This window comes from Rana temporaria, chromosome 6, assembly GCF_905171775.1.
Source record: "Rana temporaria chromosome 6, aRanTem1.1, whole genome shotgun sequence".
In the NCBI taxonomy this organism is placed as follows: Eukaryota; Metazoa; Chordata; class Amphibia; order Anura; family Ranidae; genus Rana; species Rana temporaria.
The window spans coordinates 10,494,558-10,518,070 of NC_053494.1; the positions used below are offsets into that span (position 1 = coordinate 10,494,558).

The following is a 23,513-nucleotide window of genomic DNA, read 5'->3' on the forward strand; positions in this document are numbered from 1 at the left end:
AAAAACGAAACTAAACTGTAGGTACATTATGATTGTTTTTTTTTATCTATTTTTAATCATTTTTAAAAGGAATCAGTTAACTATTATGTCTCTATACCCTGTAAACAGTAATTTCAGCAAAAAAAAAAAATGTTTCCTTTAGTGACCCTTTAATTTTAATGCATACCGCACTAGGTAGCAACCACATGTGATGCTGAGCTGCTATGATCGAAAGAGGGAAAATCCAATGAATGAAAGGGGGCGACCAAGCTGTGGAGAAAAGGGCTATAAAATGCTGGCCATCCTCAAGTTCAAGCTGCAGAGAGTTGTATCTTTATAGTTTGACCAACCTGTAGATAATTGAATCTGCTGTGCAATGCTCTATATGTCTGTCTGTTTGCAGCCATTGCTAGGAGGTCCACCATGCCCCGACAGAGGAAAACGGGCCCGGAGCTGGCTCTGGCTCTGGATCTAACCCCTTCCTCCCTGCAAATGATGAAGAGGGCTCAGCTGCAGCAATACTGCAAGAAACTGGGCCTGGGAGGAGGTGGAAAGGTGAGTTGTCTGGGGGGGGGGGGCTGCGTTGCGCGGCCTATAGCAGAACATTGACTCTCTTTCTGTCTGCAGAACACAGACCTTATCCAGAGGCTGAAGGATCACATCAAACCATCTGCAAACATCAGCCAAGTAAGTCTCTCCTCCTCCTATACACGTCTGCTCCAGGCTAGGGCTAATCGGCACGGTTTTGGGGTTCAGCCCTCTGAAGTCTTGCCATATGTAAGGAGGAACCTTACCATTTTATAAATATGGTCTCGCATATGTTCAACATTTGCATAGTTGGCCCTGGCTGCAAGTCAGTTTGTCCTGTGTTTATACTTATGATAATGTATAATCTACTGTGTGAAGCTCGGTGACAACAAGTCACTGACCTGTAGTGAAATCCTGATTTATCAGAACAATGGCCAGAAGGGCATGGAGTCACATAAATTAGTTAATTAGCTCATGTTAATTAGGTTTCTGCTTACAGATGTATTGTTAGAGTAATATGAGCAGGAGGTAGGAAACTCCTCCTCTTTAACTGTATATAAGACTTGTATTTTGGTTCTAATAAACCAGGCATCCTCAAACTACGGCCCTCCCAGCTGTTGCGGAACTACACATCCCATGAGGCATTGTAAAACTCTGACATTCACAGACATGACTAGGCATGATGGGAATTGTAGTTCCTTAACAACTGGAGGACCATAGTTTGAAGACCCGTGTAATAAACAGTCCATGTTCAGCAATCAAACAAGTATCGTCTTGTTTTGTAGTTGTCAGTGGTTGGAATATCTGAGATCTATATTCAGACTGGGAGGAAGTGGTATATGACAAAAGCACTCAAGTGGAGTGTGGGACTTTTTATTACACCCTCTATCTTAGTACCCTACTATGTCTAGAGATACTCCTCTTGCATGGTTTGTTTATAATGACATGTTTTCTCTGACAGAAGCCGCTTCAGACCCCTCCTCCTCCTCCTTCTCCTCCGCAGAATAAAAGCCACCTAGAGCTGCTAGGTAAGACCCTTTGAGACCCCTTTTTGCACTGTCCCTACATGCAGCAAATTAAACCCGCCAGTAGAGGTGTTGTTGCCCTGCTCAATTTCTGAAAGGAGACCTGTCCAAACAAAAGTCTTCAATGTCAAGTTCTCCTTCTATACTTCCTTTTTATATCCAATATGTTTTTTTTTTAAAAAGTCCAAAATTGCTTTATTTTTCCTTACCACCCAGTTACACGGGCCTATAATCCCCATGGCTAGAATGTTGTGGCCCAGTGTATGCCATGCAGGAATTGGTATATACTAGAACACCTGCTCCAGGTTGGTCTATTCACGAGGAAGTAAACCCTCCTTAAAAACCCCCCCCCCCCAAAAAAAACCCTTCAAGGTAAGGGCATAATGAGCTAGTATGACTAGCATACTAGCTCATTATGAATTACTTGCATGTCAGGGATAAAGTTATGGAGAAGTTTAAAGCAGGGTTAGGTTATATAAAAAAAAATTCACAAGAATCTCCGAGCATTTTTCAATCCATCATCCGAAAATCCGAAAAAAGGTTATGGCACAACTGCAAACCTACCAAGACATGACCGTCCACCTAAACTGACTGGGCCGGGCAAGGAGAGCATTCATCAGAGAAGCAGCCAAGAGGTCCATGGTAACTCTGGAGGAGCTGCAGAGATCCACAGCTCAGGTGGGAGAATCTGTCCACAGGACAACTATTAGTGGTCTCTCCACAAATCTGCCCTTTATGGAAGAGTGACAAGAAGAAAGACATTGTTGAAAAAAATTCATAAGAGGTCCCATTTGTGAGAAGCCATGTGGGGGAGGGGACACAGCAAACATGTGGAAGAAGGTGCTCTGGTCAGATGAGACCAAATTTTTTACTTTTTGGCCTAAAAGCAAAACGCTATGTGTGGGGGGAAACCAACACTGCACATCACCCTGAACACACCATCCCCACCGTGAAACATGGTGGTGGCAGCATCTTGCTGGGATGCTTTTCTTCAGCAGGGACAGGGAAGCTGGTCAGAGTTGATGGGAAGATGGATGGAGACAAATACGGTGCAATCTTAGAAGAAAACCTGTTCAAGTCTGCAAAAGACTTGAGACTGGGGGGGAGGTTCACCTTCCAGCAGGACAACGTCCCTTAATATACAGCCAGAGCTACAATGTAATGGTACTTTAGATCAAAGCATATTCATGTGTTAGAATGGCCCAGTCACAGTCCAGACCTAAATCACATTGAGAATCTGTGGCAAGACTTTGAAAATTGCTGATCACAGACGTTCTCCATCCAATCTGACAGAACTTGAGATATTTTACAAAGAAGAATGGGAAAAAATTACACTCTAGATGTGCAAAGCTGGTAGAGACACCCCCAAAAAGACTTGCAGCTGTAATTGCAGAGAAAGACGTTTCTACAAAGTATTGACTCCGGGGGGCGCCATACAAATGTACCCCTCACACTTTTCATTGTGGCCGCCGGCAATTCACAGGTCCCTTTATACTCCTGGATACATGTATAGAGCCATGGCAGGTCCTTTTTTATACGCCTATATGTATGTACAGAGCCATGACAGGCCCTCTTTATACATCTATAGAGCCATGACAGGCCCTCGTTATACTCCTTTATACATGTATAGAGCCATGACAGGTCCTCTTTATACTCCTATATAAATTTATAGAGCCATGACGGGTCCTCTTTATATTCCTTTACATGTAAAGAGTCTCGACAGCTCCTCTATATACATGTATAGAGCCATGACAGGTTCTCTTTATACATCTACAGAGCCATGACAGGCCCTCGTTATACTCCTTAATACATGTATAGAGCCATGGCAGGTCCTCTTTATAGTCCTATATACCTTTATAGAGCCATGACAGGTCCTCTTGATATTCCTTTACATGTAAAGAGTAATGACAGGTCCTCTTTATACTCCTTTATACATGTATAGAGCCATGACGGGTCCCCTTTAGTTATCATGATATAAAATAAGGAATGTGGGGTCCTTTTGGTTGGCGTAATTTTTTTTCTGGTCCCAGGCAGCACAATGTCTTGGGCCGGCACTGGTAATATATATATTTTTTTCCCCCCAGGAGGACGAGGCTGGTGTGTGGTCCATGGACAGCAGTTGACCATTAACAATTGGTTCCCCCTAACTCTGCGATGTGGCCGGGTCTGCCTTATGATCCATGACTCTTATATCCCTCTGCACCTGGCTCCTTCCTCCGTCCCAACTCCACCTGGGCTACAGGACAACCTTGTCTGTAGTGACTGCATGGAGAGGTCAGTGCTCCAGATTCTACGAACAAAACTACCCGGGCAATGCACTATTGTTTGGCCTAAATTAATTTTTTTATTTACAATAGTGACATTTTTGACTTTCCTTAACTGAAATAAATATTGTGTCTTTATTTTTTGGTTTAGAAATCGGGAGAAGGAGTCCCGGCTCCAGCAAAAGTCGATTTTGGAAGGTATGCGTCATAGCGGTTTGTATAGGGATGTGCCTGGACACACACTAATGACCCCATGTGCACTTGCATTATCGCTCTGTGTGCCAGCGGGAAGATCGACCTCTTACCGGCTCTGCCATAAGTTAAGGGCTTGCCCACTTCTTTCACTGTGCCTGCAGGTTGATCAATGTTTCGGGGATATCTATCTATCTATCTATCTATCTATCTATCTATCTATCTATCTATCTATCTATCTATCTATCTATCTATCACTGATTACAATTTTCGTGTTCGATAAATCCTTTTATTTTTTATTTTTTTTATTATTTAAAAACTAATTTCGATTAATTATAACGCACATACATTTTTTGGATCACCACCATATATATATTCCCCACTGTAATGATATCCACAGGCGGCTCCCCCACTGTATTGGAAGATTAGTGCTTGCTTAATCTTACCCAGGGCCGCCATTAGGAATTATGGGGCCCCATGCACAGCTTCAGGGCATGAGTCCCCTGGATCAGAGATCTGGGGGGGGGGGGGGGAGTGCTGCTGCCGCCTCAAATTGAGAAGTGGGGGGGGTGCCACCGCTAATTGAGAAAATTGAGAAGCGGGGGGATGCTCCTGGGGACCTCTGAGCCCCTTAGAAAGGAGAATTTTTGATTATATATATATATATATATATATATATATATATGTGTGTATAGAATTTTTTTAAAAAGGGGGGGGGGGTTGCCATTCGGGGCCCTGGGGACCTCTAGGCCCTTAAATAAATAAAAAAATATATTAAATATTTTTTTTTTCTTATAAAAATGGGGGTTGCCATCCGGGAGCCAATAATAATAATAAAAAATATAATATAATAAATATGTTATTATTATTAAAGGGCCCCGGATGGCAACCCCCATTTTTATAAGAAAAAAAAATGTTTTTTTAATATATATATATTTTTTTTATTTATTTAAGGGCCTAGAGGTCCCCAGGGCCTGGATGGCAACCCCCTTTTTTTTAAATTAAAGGGCCCTGGGGGACCTCTGGGCCATTTAATAATAAAAAAAAAAAATCTAAAAAAAAAAAAAAAAAAATATATATATATATATATATATATATATATATATATATATATAAAGATAATTTTTTATTTATTTTTTTAAAAAGGGGGGTTGCCGTCCGGGCCCCTTACAGGTGTACTGCCTGTACCCCCCTACTGGCGGCCCTGGTCTTACCAGACAAGCTGGCCGAACACGAGCAGTTGAGGCCAGGTGATGACGTTGGCGCGCCGCTCTAAAAGTTGGTTTTGTGGATGCAAGGAAGAGAAGTATTGGGTTGACGGGGAGGGTTGGTGTCTGTTTTTTTCAGGGGAGGGTTGGTGTCTGTTTTTTTTCGGGGAGGGTTGGTGTCTGTTTTTTTCGGGGAGGGTTGGTGTCTGTTTTTTTCGGGGAGGGTTGGTGTCTGTTTTTTTCGGGGAGGGTTGGTGTCTGTTTTTTTCGGGGAGGGTTGGTGTCTGTTTTTTCGGGGAGGGTTGGTGTCTGTTTTTTTCGGGGAGGGTTGGTGTCTGGTTTTTCGGGGAGGGTGTGGTTAAGCTTATAGGAAGAGATGGTGTTGGGGGGGGGTTTACACTTGAGGCATGGTGTTCAGGAGGGGTTAATGGTACAGGGAGGTAAGAGTTGGAGTTTCACGAGTGGTTAATGTTACAGGGATGGGGTTGGGGTAACAGGGAGGAGTTGTTGGAGTTCCACAACAGAATCCTATGCGAATGGTCCATCAGGCGGATGTCCATGTCTAGGGCAATGGCGGAAAATTGCTTTGGAGGATTTTGGACCATCCAGTAAATGGGTCTAATTAAACAAATTATTGAAATTATTGTTTGCTCTGCAGATGGATCATGTCCGAACACGGGCCATGGGAAGTCTATCTCTGTGGGGTAAGAGATACAAACTAGTAGAAATTTATTTTTTTCCAAACATTCACAGTCTCTGCACCTTCAGTCATGTGACTTTTCCGCCTGCAGCACATCTCGCCATCGTCATAAGTCCGGAAAATTCCAGCCGCAAGAAGACCCAGAGTATGCTAAAAAGGTAAAACGGGGCTTTTTTTTTTTTTCACAAATAGGTGCAGGAACCCCCCCCCCCCCTTCTGACACACCTTTTGTCTCTGAGCACCACCCCATGGTTCCACCCCTTACCCACCTTTTAGTACCGTCCTTTTAGAGAATACAGAACCCAGTATCCCTTTGGGCCAGGTCCAGAGAGAGAGTACGCCGGCGTATCTACTGATACGCTGGCGTATATACTGATACGTTCGGCGTACTTTCAAATTACCCGCGTCGTATCTTTAGTTTGAATCCTCAAACTAAGATACGACGGCATCTGGGTTCGATCCGACAGGCGTACGGCTTCGTACGCCTTCGGATCGTAGATGCAATACTTCGGCGTCCGCTGGGTGGAGTTTGCGTAGTTTTCCGCGTCGGGTATGCAAATGAGAATTTTCCGACGATCCACGAACGTACGCGGGGCCCTCGCATTCTCTTACGTTGTCTCTAGTCGGCTTTTTCCGGCGTATAGTTAAAGCTGGTATTTTGCGACGTATAGATAGACTTGCCATGTTAAGTATGGCCGTCATTTTTTTTTTTTGCGTAAGTCGTCCGTGAATAGGGATGGACGTAACTCACGTCTAAGTAAAAAAAATTACATTGTTTGCGACGTCATTTCGCGCAAAGCACGGCGGGAAATTTTAAAACGGAGCATGCGCAGTTTATTTCCGCGCGGGGACGCGCTTCATTTAAATGAATCAAGCCACTGGAGACCACTGATATAGATGGTCACCGGCCATCTCTATGACCATCGGAAGTCGGACCGTACCCGGAGGTCAACAAAGCCGCAATCGATCTCATGCTTTCCAGCCTGGAGGAGAGATGTGGCGTCTTATTGACCACGCATCTCTCCATAAAGAGGACCTGTCACACACATTCCTATTACAAGGGATGTTTACATTCCTTATAATAGGAATAAAAGTGATCAACCCCTCACACCCACCCCCCCCTCCCCATGCAATTTTGTTCTCCACCTGCTCTGAGACATACAATTAATATCCGCTAGACTTAAAATCAGTTTACTGTATCAGATCAGGCAGCGATTGCGATTGGTTTCTAGAGGTTACAGCATATCATTACCACTTACTGGTTGCTAGAGGTTACAGCATATCATTACCACTTACTGGTTGCTAGAGGTTACAGCATATCATTACCACTTACTGGTTGCTAGAGGTTACAGCATATCATTACCACTTACTGGTTGCTAGAGGTTACAGCATATCATTACCACTTACTGGTTGCTAGAGGTTACAGCATATCATTACCACTTACTGGTTGCTAGAGGTTACAGCATATCATTACCACTTACTGGTTGCTAGAGGTTACAGCATATCATTACCACTTACTGACTGGTTGCCAGAGGTTACAGCATATCATTACGGCTCATTGATTAGTTGCTAGAGGTTACAGCACATGATTTTTTTTTTTGATTGGTAGCTAGAGATTACTGCACAGTAATACTGCTCACTGATTGGTTGCTAGAGGTTACAGCACATCATCTCTTCACTGCAGAGGGGCATGATATTCATATGAATGCCGCCTTTAGTTACATATTAATGCCGCCGCCCTCCTCTATTTACATATGAATGCTCCTGTTTACGTATGAATGACGATTTTTTACATATGAATGCAGGGGAGTCATCTGTACACAATAGGGCAGAGCTGGGAAGCATTAGTAGCAGTACTTCACACTGAGATATCAGGACACAGGACTAAAACGTCAAGGGACAAGGAAATTTAAACTTGGATAGTTGGCAAGTATGACCCTGGCAGCTGCTTTGGGCCCCACAACAATGACCGGGCCCAGGGCAGCTTCCCCTCTTGCCCTACCTTAAAAACGGCCCTGCATATAGGAAAAGTTCTTCTTGTAAACGTACATCTCACCTCTAGCAATCGTGGGTGCACAGCTATAGGTGGCAGCAACCAGTAGATGCTCCTTTGACAAAGCCTGTCATGGACACGCCCCCTAGGATAGGGTGACCTGACATCCCCCAGTTTCAGAGGACAGTCCCCTGATTGAGGACACTGTCCCCGGACCAAGTCTGTCCCTGGTTTTGTCCCCAGATTGGATTTAATAGGGGGCAGGGGCAATTTCAAAGACAATCAGTGCAGAATTAAAATAAAAAAATTCGAATTACACCCCTCCCCCCCCGCTCCGCCATGCCTACTAGCATAGGGGGGGTTGTATTTTTCCCATTATCTGTGCCCCCTTTCTGATGATCATGTGCTGGTCGGAGCGGAGGGAATATTTCTTCAGTCTCGCGCATGCCCATTCAGCTTCGCTCGCATGTTCTTCTGCTTTGGCTCAAATCCTGGCCAGCCGCCTATCTCCTTGCCTTCCCTGGCATAGTGATCTTCCTCTGCTCCCCATCCAGTAGAAGCCGGGGCCCGGAGAGTAAGACTTGAGGGGCTGTGAGGTGGGCGGCGACGGGCAGAGTGGCTGATTGTTGCCATTACTAGTAAAGAAAAAATATGTCTCCGGATTTCGTTTTAAAAATCTGGTCACCTTACCCTAGGAGTGCATCATGTGATAGGCTGTCATGATCCCGCCCCCTAGGAGTGCATCATGTGATAGGCTGTCATGATCCCGCCCCCTAGGAGTGCATCATGTGATAGGCTGTCATGATCCCGCCCCCTAGGAGTGCATCATGTGATAGGCTGTCATGATCCTGCCCCTTGGGATTGTGTTGTCACATCAGCCTGGGCTCTTGCAGGGGGTAGGTCTGGCGGTGGTTGCCACACAAGTTGTTGGTGAAATGGGTACTGGCAGAAAAACTCCCCACCGCTTGATTACGTACTACAGATGGTGCCTAGACTAGTCCCATGTTGGCTTTGATTGGCAGTAAGGCTGCATTCACACCTGAGCGTCGGTCGGGCGGTTTTTCCGCGCGTATGCATGCATATTTGCGCGTTTGCATACAGCGTTGTCCGACGTTTTTGTACTTCGACGTTTTTTATTTTAGCCAATAGGAAAAATGATCATCTTTTCATCACTTGTTGCTATGTTGGTAGATTTTTTTAATCTTCCGCATGGGCGACAAGTTCTATTGATTAAAGCGACGAAACGCCCGTAGCAAACGCCCGTTGTCACGCAAGTCGCTTGAATCGAGCGTTTCCGTTACTTTCTATGGGAAATGGAAACGCTCAAATACGCCCAAACCGCACGATACGCGCGACAAAAAAAGGTCCGGGACTTGTTTGAGCTTCGCGCGACAGGCGTTTGGGCGTTCGGCGTTCGGCGTTCAGGTGTGAACAGTCACCATAGCAAATAATGTTATTTCATCCCTCTGGCGTTTGTGAGCGTAGTGCTTCAGGCGTAAAAACGCCTAGGTGTGAATGGAGCCTAAGTGGTTGTGACTGACACCATGTCTTGTACCTCTTGCAGGTGGATGATCTCCTTAACCAAATGGCCTCGGGAAGCGTCGACTCCCAGAAAGTCTTGCAGCCCCTCCGTCCAGGCGTTCTCCATTCTCCGATTGCAAAACAGGAACTCGGCCCCATTTTTTATTAATGCTTGAGCAGGGGTGCAAATCGGAGTAAAAAAAATATTCTTTATGTAACTGATTTGGGGGGGGAGAAAATACGGGAATGGGTTTCTCCATGCACAGAATTTCCCCATTTCTCACTGTGAATGCCATAGAACACTCGACCAAACCAGTGCCATTTTGCATTTTTTTTTATTTTTTTTTTTTTTTTTATTTCTTCCTAAAGTGGCAAATTAAAGACTTCCTTTTTTGTTTTTAAATGGTTTTTCGTCTAAATTTTATAAATACTCAGATCACCAGAGCCGACTCAATAAATGTGCCATAGTAACCAATCTAATTTACTGTTACTGAAGATGGATTAGCTGAAGGAGGATTCTGATTGGTTGCTGGGGGTAATTTTGCATTTCTCTTTGCACCGATTGAGAATGTCCATGCGTGTTAAATTTTAAGTATATGTAATGGCCAATTTTTTTTTTTTTTACTTTTTTTTAAACTTTTTTTTACCCCCCCCAGTTGCAGTGCTGACAATCTGTAAATCTGTGCTCCACTACTTGGTATCCTGCTACCACCTTGTGTGCAGAGGCGGCTCTCTAATTAGGCAAATTAGGTGGTCGCCTAAGGCAGGGGTTGACAAATTTGCTTGGAATCTAGGAGCCAGCTAAAAAAGTTAGGAGCCAGAAAACGCACCCCGTCCCGACGAGCTTGCACGCAGAAGCGAACACATACGTGAGCAGCGCCCGCATATGTAAACGGTGTTCAAACCACACGTGAGGTATCACCGTGATTGGTAGAGCGAGAGCAATAATTCTAGCCCTAGACCTCCTCTGTAACTCAAAACATGCAACCTGTAGATTTTTTTTAAACGTCGCCTATGAAGATTTTAAAGGGTAAAAGTTTGTCGGCATTCCACGAGCGGACGCAATTTTGAAGCGTGACATGTTGGGTATGAATTTACTCGGCGTAACATTATCTTTCATAATATTAAAAAAAAAATGGGGATAACTTTACTGTTGTCTTATTTTTTAATTAAAAAAAGTGTAATTTTTTCCCAAAAAAGTGCGATTGTAAGACCGCTGCGCAAATACGGCATGACAGAAAGTATTGCAAGGATCGCCATTTTATTCTCTAGGGTGTTGGGATAAAAAATATATACAATTGTTTGGGGGTTCTAATTAGAGGGAAGGAGATGGCAGTGAAAATAGTGAAAAATTACATTAGAATTGCTGTTTAACTTGTAATGCTTAACTTGTAATACCAACGGCCACCACCAGATGGCGCCAGCTCACATCTGGTGGTAATAACGTGTAATACCAACGGCTCACCACCAGATGGCGCCAGCTCACAAAAAAAAAATATATTTTTTTTGCCCCCCTTTCAAGCCAAGTTGCCAGGACCCTATTTCTAGTCGCCCTGGCGCCCGGGATTTGTCGAGCCCTGGCCTAAGGCCTCGCCCTCACAGAGGCCTCGCGGCGGCCTCATTTGCCTGTAATCAATACTAATGTTGGCGCCATCGGATCTCTATCACCCTTCTCTCTTTCTCACCTCCCCCTCTTCCCCCCCCCCCTCCGCATTGGCTGAATATGTCTGATGGGTGAGGGGGGTGCCCTGGCAGTGGTGCTGATCACCTGTGTGCTGGATCCGTTTCTGCAATAATTTTGATTGCTTGAATTATTTTCCCATTATGGGCGTGAGTGGAGCCTCATGTCTAAGTTTTTGCCTAAGGCCTCACAAAGCCCAGAGCCGCCTCTGCTTGTGTGGGTACTGTCCAGCTGGGAAAAGAGAGGGTAGACCAGCCTAGAGCATTAACATTGAAAACCATTTTATTAATAAAAGTAGACAATTATTATACTCTCAAACCGCAATGTGCAAAAGCTCAACAATGAATCCCAGATCTAGTCACGTGAGATCTAATGCACATGCTTTCTTACATGGGAAGAATGAACTTGGGTCAAGTATAGTTAACATGTTTCAAGGGGAGTCCCCTCTTCATCAGAGCCCCTGATGAAGAGGGGAGTTGCCTTGAAACGCTTGACCTGAGAGGTTTATTCCTATGGAAGACTGTGCATTGGAGATCTGGAATTGGCTAATGAGCTTTTGCACATTGCTGTTTGAGAGTATAGCACCTATCTACTTTTATTACTAAATGGTCTGCCACAGGGGTCAAGTCCTGGGGAAAAAAGTGTGGAAACTCCCACCAAAAAAAAAAAAAAAATGATACGCTCATATGCATAATTACTAAATGTAATTTTTTTTTTTCCGAACCACTGTACCTTAGTAATCCTTTGTTACTGACCGCCTTCCTGTATATGGATTCATCGGGTAGTGTGCGGGTATTCCATCACTTCCTCGATGCCGCAATGTCTCCTGGGAGCTTTTGTCATTGTTCCCAGGAGACATTGCGGAGGTCTGCCGGGAGTTATCGCGGGATTTAGAAAGAACTTGCTTGACATTGGATTACTAAGGTTCGCCTGCCCCTGACAGTGACTTGAGCTGGACCTAATTTTCAGACAAAATCTGAAAATAAGCATTTTAGAAAATGAACCATTGCCATGGACAGACCACCATGCAATTAATTTCATAATCTCCAAAATTCCCCCAGTGATAAAAGCACCCAAGCCGGTGACAATACACTGGGCTAGATCTCAGAAGAAGCTCCATTCGGAACTCTTCAAATCTACCTTGGGAAACAGAATCAAAACAATCCATCCACATCAAACAGCCGCAGATACACTGGACGCCATAAACGCAGCCCTGCTACAGTCAGCCGATTTAGTAGCACAGAAACGCAAAGCCTGCATCCGAAAAAGAAAGTCCGGCTGGTTCAACAACCAGCTGTCGCTTCTGAAGCAAGAGCGCAGAAGGGCGGAAGCCGCCTGGAAAAGAAGTCCTGCAGAGGATAACCTCATCATCTACAAGGCAATAACAACACGATATCATAAAGAAATCTTCAAAGCCAAGAAACATCATTTTTCTTTGGCGATTAACAGCGCCCTAAACCGCCCCCGCGAACTCTTCAAGATGGTCACCCAGACCATGAACCCAGGATGTCTTGAAGTCCCCAACTCAGACACCCAAGAGTTCTGCAATGAACTATCGGATTTCTTCATCAACAAAATTGAAAGAATCCGGGAAAGCATCATGCAAAACAATACCCCCCTCAACCCCACCGTCAATCAACCACAAAACACCCACAGAAACGCTCTACAATCAACAAAGTTCACTCTGGAACCGATCTCCATCGATACCACAAAAAATATCATTGGTGCTTTGCGGAACAGCACATCGCCCAATGATATCATCCCCACCAAACTGCTGAAGGAATGTGCCGACATCCTGGCACCACCCATCACACAGCTTATAAACCAGTCATTTAAGGAAGGCACAGTGCCATCCCTGTTGAAAGAGGGCACAATCCAGCCCATCTTGAAAAAACCTAACCTGGATCCCAAGGACCCAACTCACCGCCGTCCCATAACAGGCCTTAATGTTCTCTCCAAGATAATGGAGAAAGTAGTGGTACAACAGCTGCAACAGCATCTAGATACCCACAATCTACTGGATCCATTACAATCAGGCTTCCGTCCCGGACACGGGACAGAAACGGCCTTACTCAAAATATGGGACGATGCCCTCGAGGCCGCAGACGAAGGAGAATCTTGTCTCCTGGTTCTGCTGGACCTAAGCGCAGCCTTTGACACGGTAGACCACAAACTGTTACTGATGCGACTGGCCGAGGTAGCAGAAGTCGCAGAAGGTGATTTACCATGGTTTTCTTCCTTTCTTGAAAACCGATCACAAACAGTTAAATTGGGTTGTTTCACGTCGGAAAAGCGCACGGTGTCATGTGGAGTCCCCCAAGGATCCCCCCTGTCACCGGTGCTTTTCAACATCTATCTTCGCCCTCTCTTTGATATTATCAGTAGCCAAGAACTACTCTATCACTCTTATGCAGACGATACGCAACTGTATTTTCGCATCTGCAACAAAAAGGATCATCATCTCAGTTTAGAGAAATGTCTCTCTTTGATAGAAAACTGGATGACTAAGAGTTATCTTAAACTCAACAGTTCAAAAACAGAACTCCTTATGTTTCACGCCAGCCGAAAGAGTCAACTGGCAACAACCTGGACACCCCCGCCCATTCTGGGCCAAATCATCACCCCTAGCTCCAAAGTCAAAAGTCTCGGGGTCATCTTCGACACCTTCATGACAATGGACGCACAAATAGGGTCAGTAGTCAGCGGAGCGCACCATCTGTTGCGCCTACTACGCAGACTTATTCCATTTATCCCCAAAGAAGACGTAGCAGTCGTGGTGGGAACAATCGTGAATTCCAGACTGGACTATGCAAATGCCCTTTACCTCGGACTCCCAAAGTACCAAATCTCCCGTCTGCAAGTCGTTCAGAATACGGCCGCCAGACTGGTGACTGGGAAAAAAAAATGGGAATCAATCTCACCTTCGTTGAGAACCCTTCACTGGCTGCCAGTAAAAGACAGAATTGCATTTAAAGCACTCTGCCTGACACATAAGTGCATCCATGGGAAGGCTCCGCAATATCTTTGCGACAAGATAGAACCTCACAATTCGAATCGCGTTCTGCGATCCACCGACCAAAATCTGGTCAGGGTACCAAAAACCAAATACAAGTCCAAAGGAGAAAGAAGGTTTGCTTTTCAGGGTCCTAGACTATGGAACGCTTTACCAACCAGCATTCGGTTGGAGGAAAACCACCTGACTTTCAGAAGACGAATCAAAACTCTGCTCTTTTGATGACATGAGACACGAACAACTAGCGCCCAGAAGCGATTCAGTTCGCATGCGCCGCGCTTTATAAGTTTTTCATTCATTCATTCATTCATTCATTCATTCATCGCCGCTTAGTGAAGGATCGGCTCGGGCGGCTCAGCTGCTCTAGTCCTGCAAAGGGAACTGCGTTCCTGCTGTGAAAAAAGTGCAGGAACTCCGTTCCCACGCGTTCCAGCAGGACTTGAGCCCTGGTCTGCCATGATAATCCATTAGGCTTGTGTGTGCTTTGTTTACTACTACATTTAATATTTGGGGCTCTACAGCCTTAAGAGGGCAGCAAAGCTTGGTGTTGTCATGTCTCTGAAGTGGAGCAGTGAAGGTTCAACAGTCTCTGAACACCATAATGGAGAGCAGGAAGCTTGTTTTTTGTTCTACAGTCTAGCTGGGGCCTCGCAAGCTGCAAAAGGCCCCTCGCAAAATGCAAGCAGCCCATGGGCAACCAGTTGGACCGCCCTGGTATAACTGGTTCTAGAGGCCAAGTTGGGCTTCAGTGGAACTGAATCTGGGAATCCCATCCTTGTAAGTCATTCACGGCTTTATTAAAGAGTTACCCAAAAGCAACCAATCAGAATACACTCTACCGCAGGTGGACCAGTACAAGATGGATTCTGTTTGGCTGAATGGGTTACTACACTTAACAAGTAGAGAAACTGGAACTGGATAACCATTTAGGGGTAGATTCACGTACTGCGGCGTATTTTTCTGCCGGCGTAGCGCATCCCATTTGCACTACGCCGACGTAAGATAGTGAGGCAAGTGCTGTATTCCCAAAGCACTTGCCTCCTAAGTTACGTCGGCGTAACGTAAATGGGCCGGCGTAAGCGCGCCTAATTCAAATGAGGAACAGGGGGGAGTGTTTTATGTTAATGAATCGTGACCCGACGTGATTGATGTTTTTCACGAACGGCGCATGCGCCGTCCGTGGACATATCCCAGTGTGCATTGCTCCAAAGTACGCCGCAAGGACGTATTGGTTTCGACGTGAACGTAAATTACGTCCAGCCCCATTCACGGACGACTTACGCAAACGACGTAAAATTTTCAAAATTCGACGTGGGAACGTACGCCTCATATAGCAGGGGTAACTTTATGCCAGAAAAAGCCTAACGTAAACGACATAAAAAAATGCGCCGGGCGGACGTACGTTTCTGAATCGGCGTATCTACCTAATTTGCATATTCCTAAATTGACGGCAGCGCCACCTAGCGGCCAGCGTAAATATGCAGCCTAAGATACGACGGTGCAAGAGACTTGCGCCGGTCGGATCTTAGGGAAATCTATGCGTAACTGATTCTATGAATCGGTCGCATAGATACGACCCCGCAACTCAGTTACGACGGCGTATCCGGAGATACGCCGTCGTAACTCCTCTCTGAATCTGGCCCATTGTGTCTTCTCTGGCTTTTTTGAGCCTCTTCCGATCTACATGCTCTGATGCCAACACTGCTTGCACATGATTGCTCTGGACCCGTGTGCTAAAGGTGGCAATGTCTGAGCAACGTGTGTCGGCACAGCCTCTTGTCGCCAACAGACAAATATGTGGAAGGGTGAAGTAGGGAGCACAGCTGGGAGACACCTGACACATCCCATAACAGGAACATGGATGCCAACTGTCCCGGATATGCTGGGACCATCCCGCATTCTGGGACCGTCCCGCATCTCCGACCTCAGTTTCAGTGACGTTGTTTCTTGGGATCACCCGTATTTGAGTTACTGAGCATGTGCACCCATCTGCCAGCTCAGTGGGAATCGGTGGCTCGATCCTCGCTGAGCAAGCCGAGTCCGTTTAAAACGGACGTGCCCCGTCTGACAGGGCTCTTATGATTTTGAATTATATAGGGAGGGTTGGTGTTGAGGTTAATGTTGGGGTTACAGGGATGGTAACAGATGTAGTTATGGAGGCGTTAGGGTTTCCGAAGGGTTATAGGAAGGGATAGTTTTGGGGTTACAGGGGGGGGGGGGTTTAGTGTTGGGTTACAGGAAAGGATAATGCTGGGGTTATGGGCGAGTTAGGGTTTCGGGGGGGCTAAAGGAAGGGATCGTTTTGGGATTACGGGGGTTCAGTGTTGGGTTATAAGGTTGGGGTTGCAGGGATGGTGTAACAGATGGCATTATGGGGGTGTTGTGGGTTCCGGGGCTGAGGTTGGGGTTACAGGGATGCTAACAAATGTAGTTAGAGGAGTTAGGGTTTCAGGGGGGGTGTCGGGGTTATAGGAAGGGATAGTTTTGGGATTACAGGGGGGGCTTGGTGTTGGGTTACAAGAAAGGTTAGGGTTACAGGGATGGTAACAGATGGGATTATGGAGGAGTTGGGGTTATAGGAAGGGATAGTTTTGGGGTTGCAGGGGGATTTTTGTGTTGGGTTATAAAAGGTTAGTGTTGGGGTTACAGGGATGGTAACAGATGGGATTATAGGGGAGTTGATGTTTCAGGGGGTGGGGGTTAGGGTTATAGAAATGGATAGTTTTGGGTTTACGGGGAGGGGGGTCTTAGTGTTGGGCTATAAAAGGTTAGCGTTGGAGGATACAGGGATGGTAACAGATGGGCTTATGGGGGTGTTGTGGGTTCTGAGGTTGGGGTTACAGGGATACTAACCGATGTAGTTACAGAGGAGTTAGGGTTTCAGGGGGGGTGTTGGGGTTATAGGAAGGGATGGTTTTGGGATTACAGGGGGGGCTTAGTGTTGGGTCATAAGACAGGTTAGTGTTGAGGTTACAGGTATAGTAACAGATGGGGTTATGGGGGAGTTAGGTTTTCGTGGGGGGTTAGGGTTATAGGAAGGGATAGTTTTGGAACTACGGAGGGGGAGCTTAGTGTTGGGTTAGAAGAAAGGTTAGTGTTGGGGGTTACAGGGGTGGTAACAGATTGGATTTAGGGGGTTTAAGGGTTCTGGGGCTGAGGTTGGGGTTACAGGGATGGTAACATATGTAGTTACGGAGGAGTTAGGGTTTCGGGGGGGGGGGGATATAGGGTTATAGGAAGGAATAGTTTTGGGGTTATAGGAAGGGATAGTTTTGGGGTTACAGGGGGGGAGGGTTAGTGTTGGGTTATAGGAAGGGATAGTTTTGGGGTTACAGGGGTGGTAACAGATGGGATTATGGGGGTTAAGGGTTCTGGGGCTGAGGTTGGGGTTACAGGTATGTTTACATATGTAGTTACAGAGGAGTTAGGGTTTCGGGGGGGGGGGTTATAGGAAGGGATAGTTTTGGGGTTACAGGGGGGGGGTTTAGTGTTGGGTTATAGGAAGGGATAGTTTTGGGGTTACAGGGAAGGCTTGGTGTTGGGGTACAAGAGAGGTTAGTGTTGGGGTTACAGGGATGGTAACAGATGGGATTATGGGGGTTAAGGGTTCTGGGGCTGAGGTTGGGGTTACAGGGATGGTAACATATGTAGTTATGGAGGAGTTAGGGTTTGGGGGGGGGGGGGTATGGGGTTATAGGAAGGGATAGTTTTGGGGTTATAGGAAGGGATAGTTGGGGTTACAGGGGGGGGGGTTAGTGTTGGGTTATAGGAAGGGATAGTTTTGGGGTTACAGGGGTGGTAACAGATGGGATTATGGGGGTTAAGGGTTCTGGGGCTGAGGTTGGGGTTACAGGTATGTTTACATATGTAGTTACAGAGGAGTTAGGGTTTCGGGGGGGGGGGGGGGTATAGGAAGGGATAGTTTTGGGGTTATAGGAAGGGATAGTTTTGGGGTTACAGGGGGGGGGGGTTAGTGTTGGGTTATAGGAAGGGATAGTTTTGGGGTTACAGGGGGGGCTTGGTGTTGGGGTACAAGAGAGGTTAGTGTTGGGGTTACAGGGATGGTAACAGATGGGATTATGGGGGTTAAGGGTTCTGGGGCTGAGGTTGGGGTTACAGGGATGGTAACATATGTAGTTATGGAGGAGTTAGGGTTTGGGGGGGGGGGGGGGTATGGGGTTATAGGAAGGGATAGTTTTGGGGTTATAGGAAGGGATAGTTGGGGTTACAGGGGGGGGGCTTGGTGTTGGGGTACGAGAGGTTAGTGTTGGGGTCACAGGGATGGTAACAGATGTAGTTACGGAGGAGTTAGGGTTTCGGGTGGGTTAGGGTTATAGGCAGGGATAGTTTTGGGGTTCCAGGGGGGGCTTGGTGTTGGGGTACAAGAGAGGTTAGTGTTGGGGTTACAGGGATGGTAACAGATGCGGTTATGGGGGAGTTAGAATCCTATGCAGATCGTCCATCAGATATCCATGTCTCGGGCAATGGAGGAAAATACTTGCAGTAAGCCTGTATGTACTATAGAACATTTCACAGGGGCCTACAAAGGAACGGTACATATGATTTAGTAGAAGCTACAAGAGAATTTTTAGGATCAGTAAATCGGAAAGTCTAATTAAACACATTAATGAAATAATTGTTTGATCTGCAGATGGATCATGTCCAAGCGCCGCTCCCAGGGAAGCCTACCTCTATGGGGTAAGTTCTACAAAATATCTATATCTCCAGTCCTGAGATTTACTCCGCTCTGCCAGTCCTGTCTGCCAGGAGACCTGGTTTTTCCTCTTCTGTAGTTCAGTAAACCCCCATACACACTATTAGATTTTCTGCAGATTTTTGTATTCAGATTTACAAAAAACATATATGAGGTAAAACCTAAAGAGTTTTCAATGTGTATGCAATCAGGCAGTCCCTTGCACTACGTGGTTTTTGGTAAATCTGAAGACAAAAATCTGCAGAAAATCTAATAGTGTGTATGGGGCCTACAGAGTGTACAGATCTTGTCACTTCCCCAGCCTGTGACTGGACAATAAATTGAAAAGCAGCAGACTAATTTAGCTGATCTGTCACTCTTCTCTCTCTCCTCCTATCAGCATGGCTCTTAACGAAATGGGCACTGCCACACACCTGATTGGCATTGTGCTGCTTTTCATTCTCCCAGAATTCTGCTGTACTGCCATTTGTAAGAGACGGGTTAGATTTGGGTACCTACACTGCTTACATTTTTAAAAATACATTTAATATCGTAATGTGTAAGGCACAGATCTCTGTATTCAGTGCTGCCCCCCCCCCCCTCCCGCAGATGCTCCACTCCCTCGCCTGTCCTCCTTTTGGGGTTCAAGTGAGGCTGTGCATTCAGGCTGTCATGCATATAGGAAAAGTCTACCTTGTACATGTACTTCTCACCTCAGCAATCATGGTGTGCAGCTATGGGTGGCAGCGCCAGTAGCCACTCATTTGGCGAAGGCTGTCATAGACCTGCCCCCTGGGAGTGCATTATCACGTGATGCAGGCTGTCAGACCCACCTCCTAGGAGTGCATCATCACGTAATGCAGGCTGTCATAGACCTGCCCCCTAGCCTGCATCGTGTGATGATGCGCTCCTGTCATACCACCCCCTAGGAGTGCATTATCACGTGATGCAGGCGGTCATAGACCTGCCCCCTAGCCTGCATCATGTGATGATGCACTCCTGTCATGATACCACCTCCTAGGAGTGCATCATCACGTGATGCAGGCTGTCATAGACCTGCCCCCTAGCCTGCATCGTGTGATGATGCGCTCCTGTCATACCACCCCCTAGGAGTGCATTATCACGTGATGCAGGCGGTCATAGACCTGCCCCCTAGCCTGCATCATGTGATGATGCACTCCTGTCATGATACCACCTCCTAGGAGTGCATCATCACGTGATGCAGGCTGCCTGTCATAGACCTGCCCCCTAGCCTGCATCGTGTGATGATGCGCTCCTGTCATACCACCCCCTAGGAGTGCATTATCACGTGATGCAGGCGGTCATAGACCTGCGCCCTAGCCTGCATCATGTGATGATGCGCTCCTGTCACTCCACCTCCTAGGAGTGCATTATCACGTGATGCAGGCTGTCATAGACCCGCCCCCTGGGAGTGCATCATCACCTGATGCAGGCTGTCATAGACCTGCCCCCTAGCCTGCATCATGTGGTGATGCACTCCTGTCATGATACCACCTCCTAGGAGTGCATTATCATGTGATGCAGGCTGTCATAGACCTGCCCCCTGTGAGTGCATCATCACCTGATGCAGGCTGTCATAGACCTGCTCCCTAGCCTGCATTGTGTGATGAAGCACTCCTGTCATAATACCACCTCCTAGGAGTGCATTATCACGTGATGCAGGCTGTCATAGACCTGCCCTCTAGCCTGCATTGTGTGATGAAGCACTCCTGTCATGATACCACCTCCTAGGAGTGCATCATCACGTAATGCAGGCTGTCATAGACCTGCCCCCTAGCCTGCATCGTGTGATGATGCGCTCCTGTCATACCACCCCCTAGGAGTGCATTATCACGTGATGCAGGCGGTCATAGACCTGCCCCCTAGCCTGCATCATGTGATGATGCGCTCCTGTCATACCACCTCCTAGGAGTGCATTATCACGTGATGCAGGCGGTCATAGACCTGCCCCCTAGCCTGCATCATGTGATGATGCACTCCTGTCATGATACCACCTCCTAGGAGTGCATCATCACGTGATGCAGGCTGTCATAGACCTGCCCCCTAGCCTGCATCGTGTGATGATGCGCTCCTGTCATACCACCCCCTAGGAGTGCATTATCACGTGATGCAGGCGGTCATAGACCTGCCCCCTAGCCTGCATCATGTGATGATGCACTCCTGTCATGATACCACCTCCTAGGAGTGCATCATCACGTGATGCAGGCTGTCATAGACCTGCCCCCTAGCCTGCATCGTGTGATGATGCGCTCCTGTCATACCACCCCCTAGGAGTGCATTATCACGTGATGCAGGCGGTCATAGACCTGCCCCCTAGCCTGCATCATGTGATGATGCGCTCCTGTCATACCACCTCCTAGGAGTGCATTATCACGTGATGCAGGCGGTCATAGACCTGCCCCCTAGCCTGCATCGTGTGATGATGCGCTCCTGTCATACCACCCCCTAGGAGTGCATTATCACGTGATGCAGGCTGTCATAGACCTGCCCCCTAGCCTGCATCATGTGATGATGCACTCCTGTCATGTTACCACCTCCTAGGAGTGCATTATCACGTGATGCAGGCTGTCCTGATCCTGCCTCCTAGGAGTGTGTTGTCACATCAGCCTGGGCTCTTACAGTACATACAGTAGGTCTGGCGGCAGTTGTCAAGCAGGACGATGTACACGTTTATTGGTGATGAGGTTACCGGTAAAAACTCCCACCACGTAATTGCATAACGCGGATGATGCACAGACTCGCCCATGTGGGTTGTGGCTGACGCTATGTCTTGTACCTCTTGCAGGTGGATGAACTTTTTAACCAAATGCCGATGGGACACTTCGACTCCCAGAATGTCTTGCAGCCCGTCGGTCCATCCGTGGTCCATTCTCCAGATGGCAAAAGAGGAACTCAGCCCCATTCTCAATAATGCCTGAGCAGGGGTGCAAATTGGAGCAAAAAAAAAAAAAAAAATCTCCTTTTTATGTAACTGATAAAAAGAAAATCCAGGAATGTTTCTTTAATGATCTCCCGTGCACAGAATTCCCCGTTTCTCATGGGGAAACGCCATAGAACGATCGCACAAATCAGAGCCATTTGTATTTTTTTTTTGTTTTTTACATAAAGTAGCAAATGAGACTTCCTTTTTTTTTTTTTTAAATAGTTCTTTGTCTACAATTTTAAGAATATTCTTAAAGCGGACTCAAACGTTCCACAGTAACCATAATCTGACCTTGTGTTACTGAAGGTAGATTAGCTCAAGGAGGATTCTGATTGGCTGTGGGCATTCTGCATTCTTGTGTTTGCACCATTTGAGAAGCTCCATGCATGTTGATTTTTCAAATATATCTAACAGTCCTTGACAATTGCCTTCACTTCCTGCCCCAGAAGCACAACAGGAAGTGAGAGGAAATCTTCTTTTAAAATCGGAACACCAGAACAGGCGCCCCAAAAGATTTCCCGTTCTGTTCCTGTTGGATTTACCCCCCAGTTACAGTGCCAACAATCGGTGAATGTGTGCTCCAGTACTTGGTATCCTGCTTGCCACCCTGTTGGGAAAACGGAGTGTGCACCAGTCTAGTGCATTGCCATTGCAGACCATTCATAAATAAAAGTAGACCATTGTTATACTCTCAAACCGCAATGTGCAAAATTAATATTACAAATTAATTGATACAAGGTAATGTTTAGTAATAGGCCAAATTGTGGGGCATTGGATTATATATTGGGTCCATGTACAAAGATTGTACAAACCCAGGGGTGGACTGACCATTAGGACTCTCGGGCACTGCCCGAGGGCCCCATGCCACTAGGGGGCCCCATCTGGGTTGCCAGGCTCAATAAAACCAGGGACAGTATATAAAAATGTTTTATTTTTTATTTTTTTACATCTGTCCCTGATATGTCCAAAACCGACATGTTTCGATGTGAAAATCCTGAGATTTTAGCTGCCCTGCCTATGCAATGCCTCCTGGCGTGGTGGCCATCTGTAAGCCCGGGGGCCCCATAATCTTCTATTGCCCGGGGGCCGCATGACTTGTCAGTCCGCCCCTGTACAAACCACATGCACAGGTGTCCTAAGCCCCCTTTTGGGCTGTATACAAGTCTTGACCTCCCGTGTGAGCTTTCTATCCCCACACGACCCTGTTTACACAGAAACGCGTTGGGAGGGGGCCTCACACATGACGTTCTTCTGAAAGTCGGCCTGATCTCGTGAAGCTGCTGGTTGTTTGTAATAGGCTGTGTAATTTCTTCAACATTTGTTTGTGATTTTATCATTTAATAAAACTAAACTATGTGGATCTTTCTCTGTACTTCCTCCATGGAGCCTATGTTGGATTAGGAGACGACCGTGGAACCTTTGCATGGTGTAGATGGCAGCAAGGTGTCTGATGGTCTCCTTGTGGTGTCAGAGCAGCTGGTAAGGAGCTCATTTAGGGCACTTTTACACTGGAGTGTCGGCAGTAAAGTGCCCTGTAAGCATCGGATGTTTTTTCACCTTAACCACTTGCCGACCGCCGCATGTATATATACGTCCACAGAATGGCACGTACAGGCATATGGGCGTACATGTACGTCCCTGCCTTTCCGCGGGTCGGGGGTCCGATCGGGACCCCCCCCCCCCCCGGTACATGCGGCGGTCGGATTCCCTCGGGGAGCGATCCGGGATGAGGGCGCGGCTATTCGTTTATAGCCGCTCCGTCGCGATCGCTC

At 46.7% G+C, this 23,513-nt stretch overlaps 1 protein-coding gene across 2 annotated transcripts; it reads left to right on the forward strand.

The window, feature by feature from the left end:
- The first annotated feature begins 361 nt into the window (after positions 1-361).
- DPPA2 (developmental pluripotency associated 2) lies at positions 362-21,799 on the forward strand. Of its 2 annotated transcripts, XR_005750268.1 has the most exons (10): positions 362-534; positions 607-666; positions 1,469-1,535; positions 3,617-3,806; positions 3,948-3,994; positions 5,855-5,900; positions 5,988-6,054; positions 9,454-9,604; positions 18,756-18,802; positions 21,604-21,799. XR_005750268.1 is itself a non-coding variant. In XM_040356127.1 (8 exons), the coding sequence occupies exons 1-8, from the start codon at positions 403-405 to the stop codon at positions 9,577-9,579; spliced, it is 735 nt and encodes a 244-aa protein (XP_040212061.1). In that variant the 5' UTR covers positions 362-402; the 3' UTR covers positions 9,580-9,885. The 2 variants fall into 2 exon arrangements, 1 of the variants encoding a protein (XP_040212061.1); XM_040356127.1 differs by lacking the exons at positions 18,756-18,802; positions 21,604-21,799 and having other exon boundaries at positions 9,454-9,885.
- The last annotated feature ends 1,714 nt before the right edge of the window (positions 21,800-23,513 follow it).

Excerpts from the sequence above, each read along its gene's own strand:
- DPPA2 (XM_040356127.1), top strand. The coding sequence starts at position 403 with ATGCCCCGACAGAGGAAAACGGGCCCGGAGCTGGCTCTGGCTCTGGAT. Across the intron at positions 1,536-3,616 it reads AAGCCACCTAGAGCTGCTAG|GAGGACGAGGCTGGTGTGTG; the intron begins GTAAGACCCTTT and ends TTTTCCCCCCAG. Across the intron at positions 5,901-5,987 it reads GGGAAGTCTATCTCTGTGGG|CACATCTCGCCATCGTCATA; the intron begins GTAAGAGATACA and ends TTCCGCCTGCAG.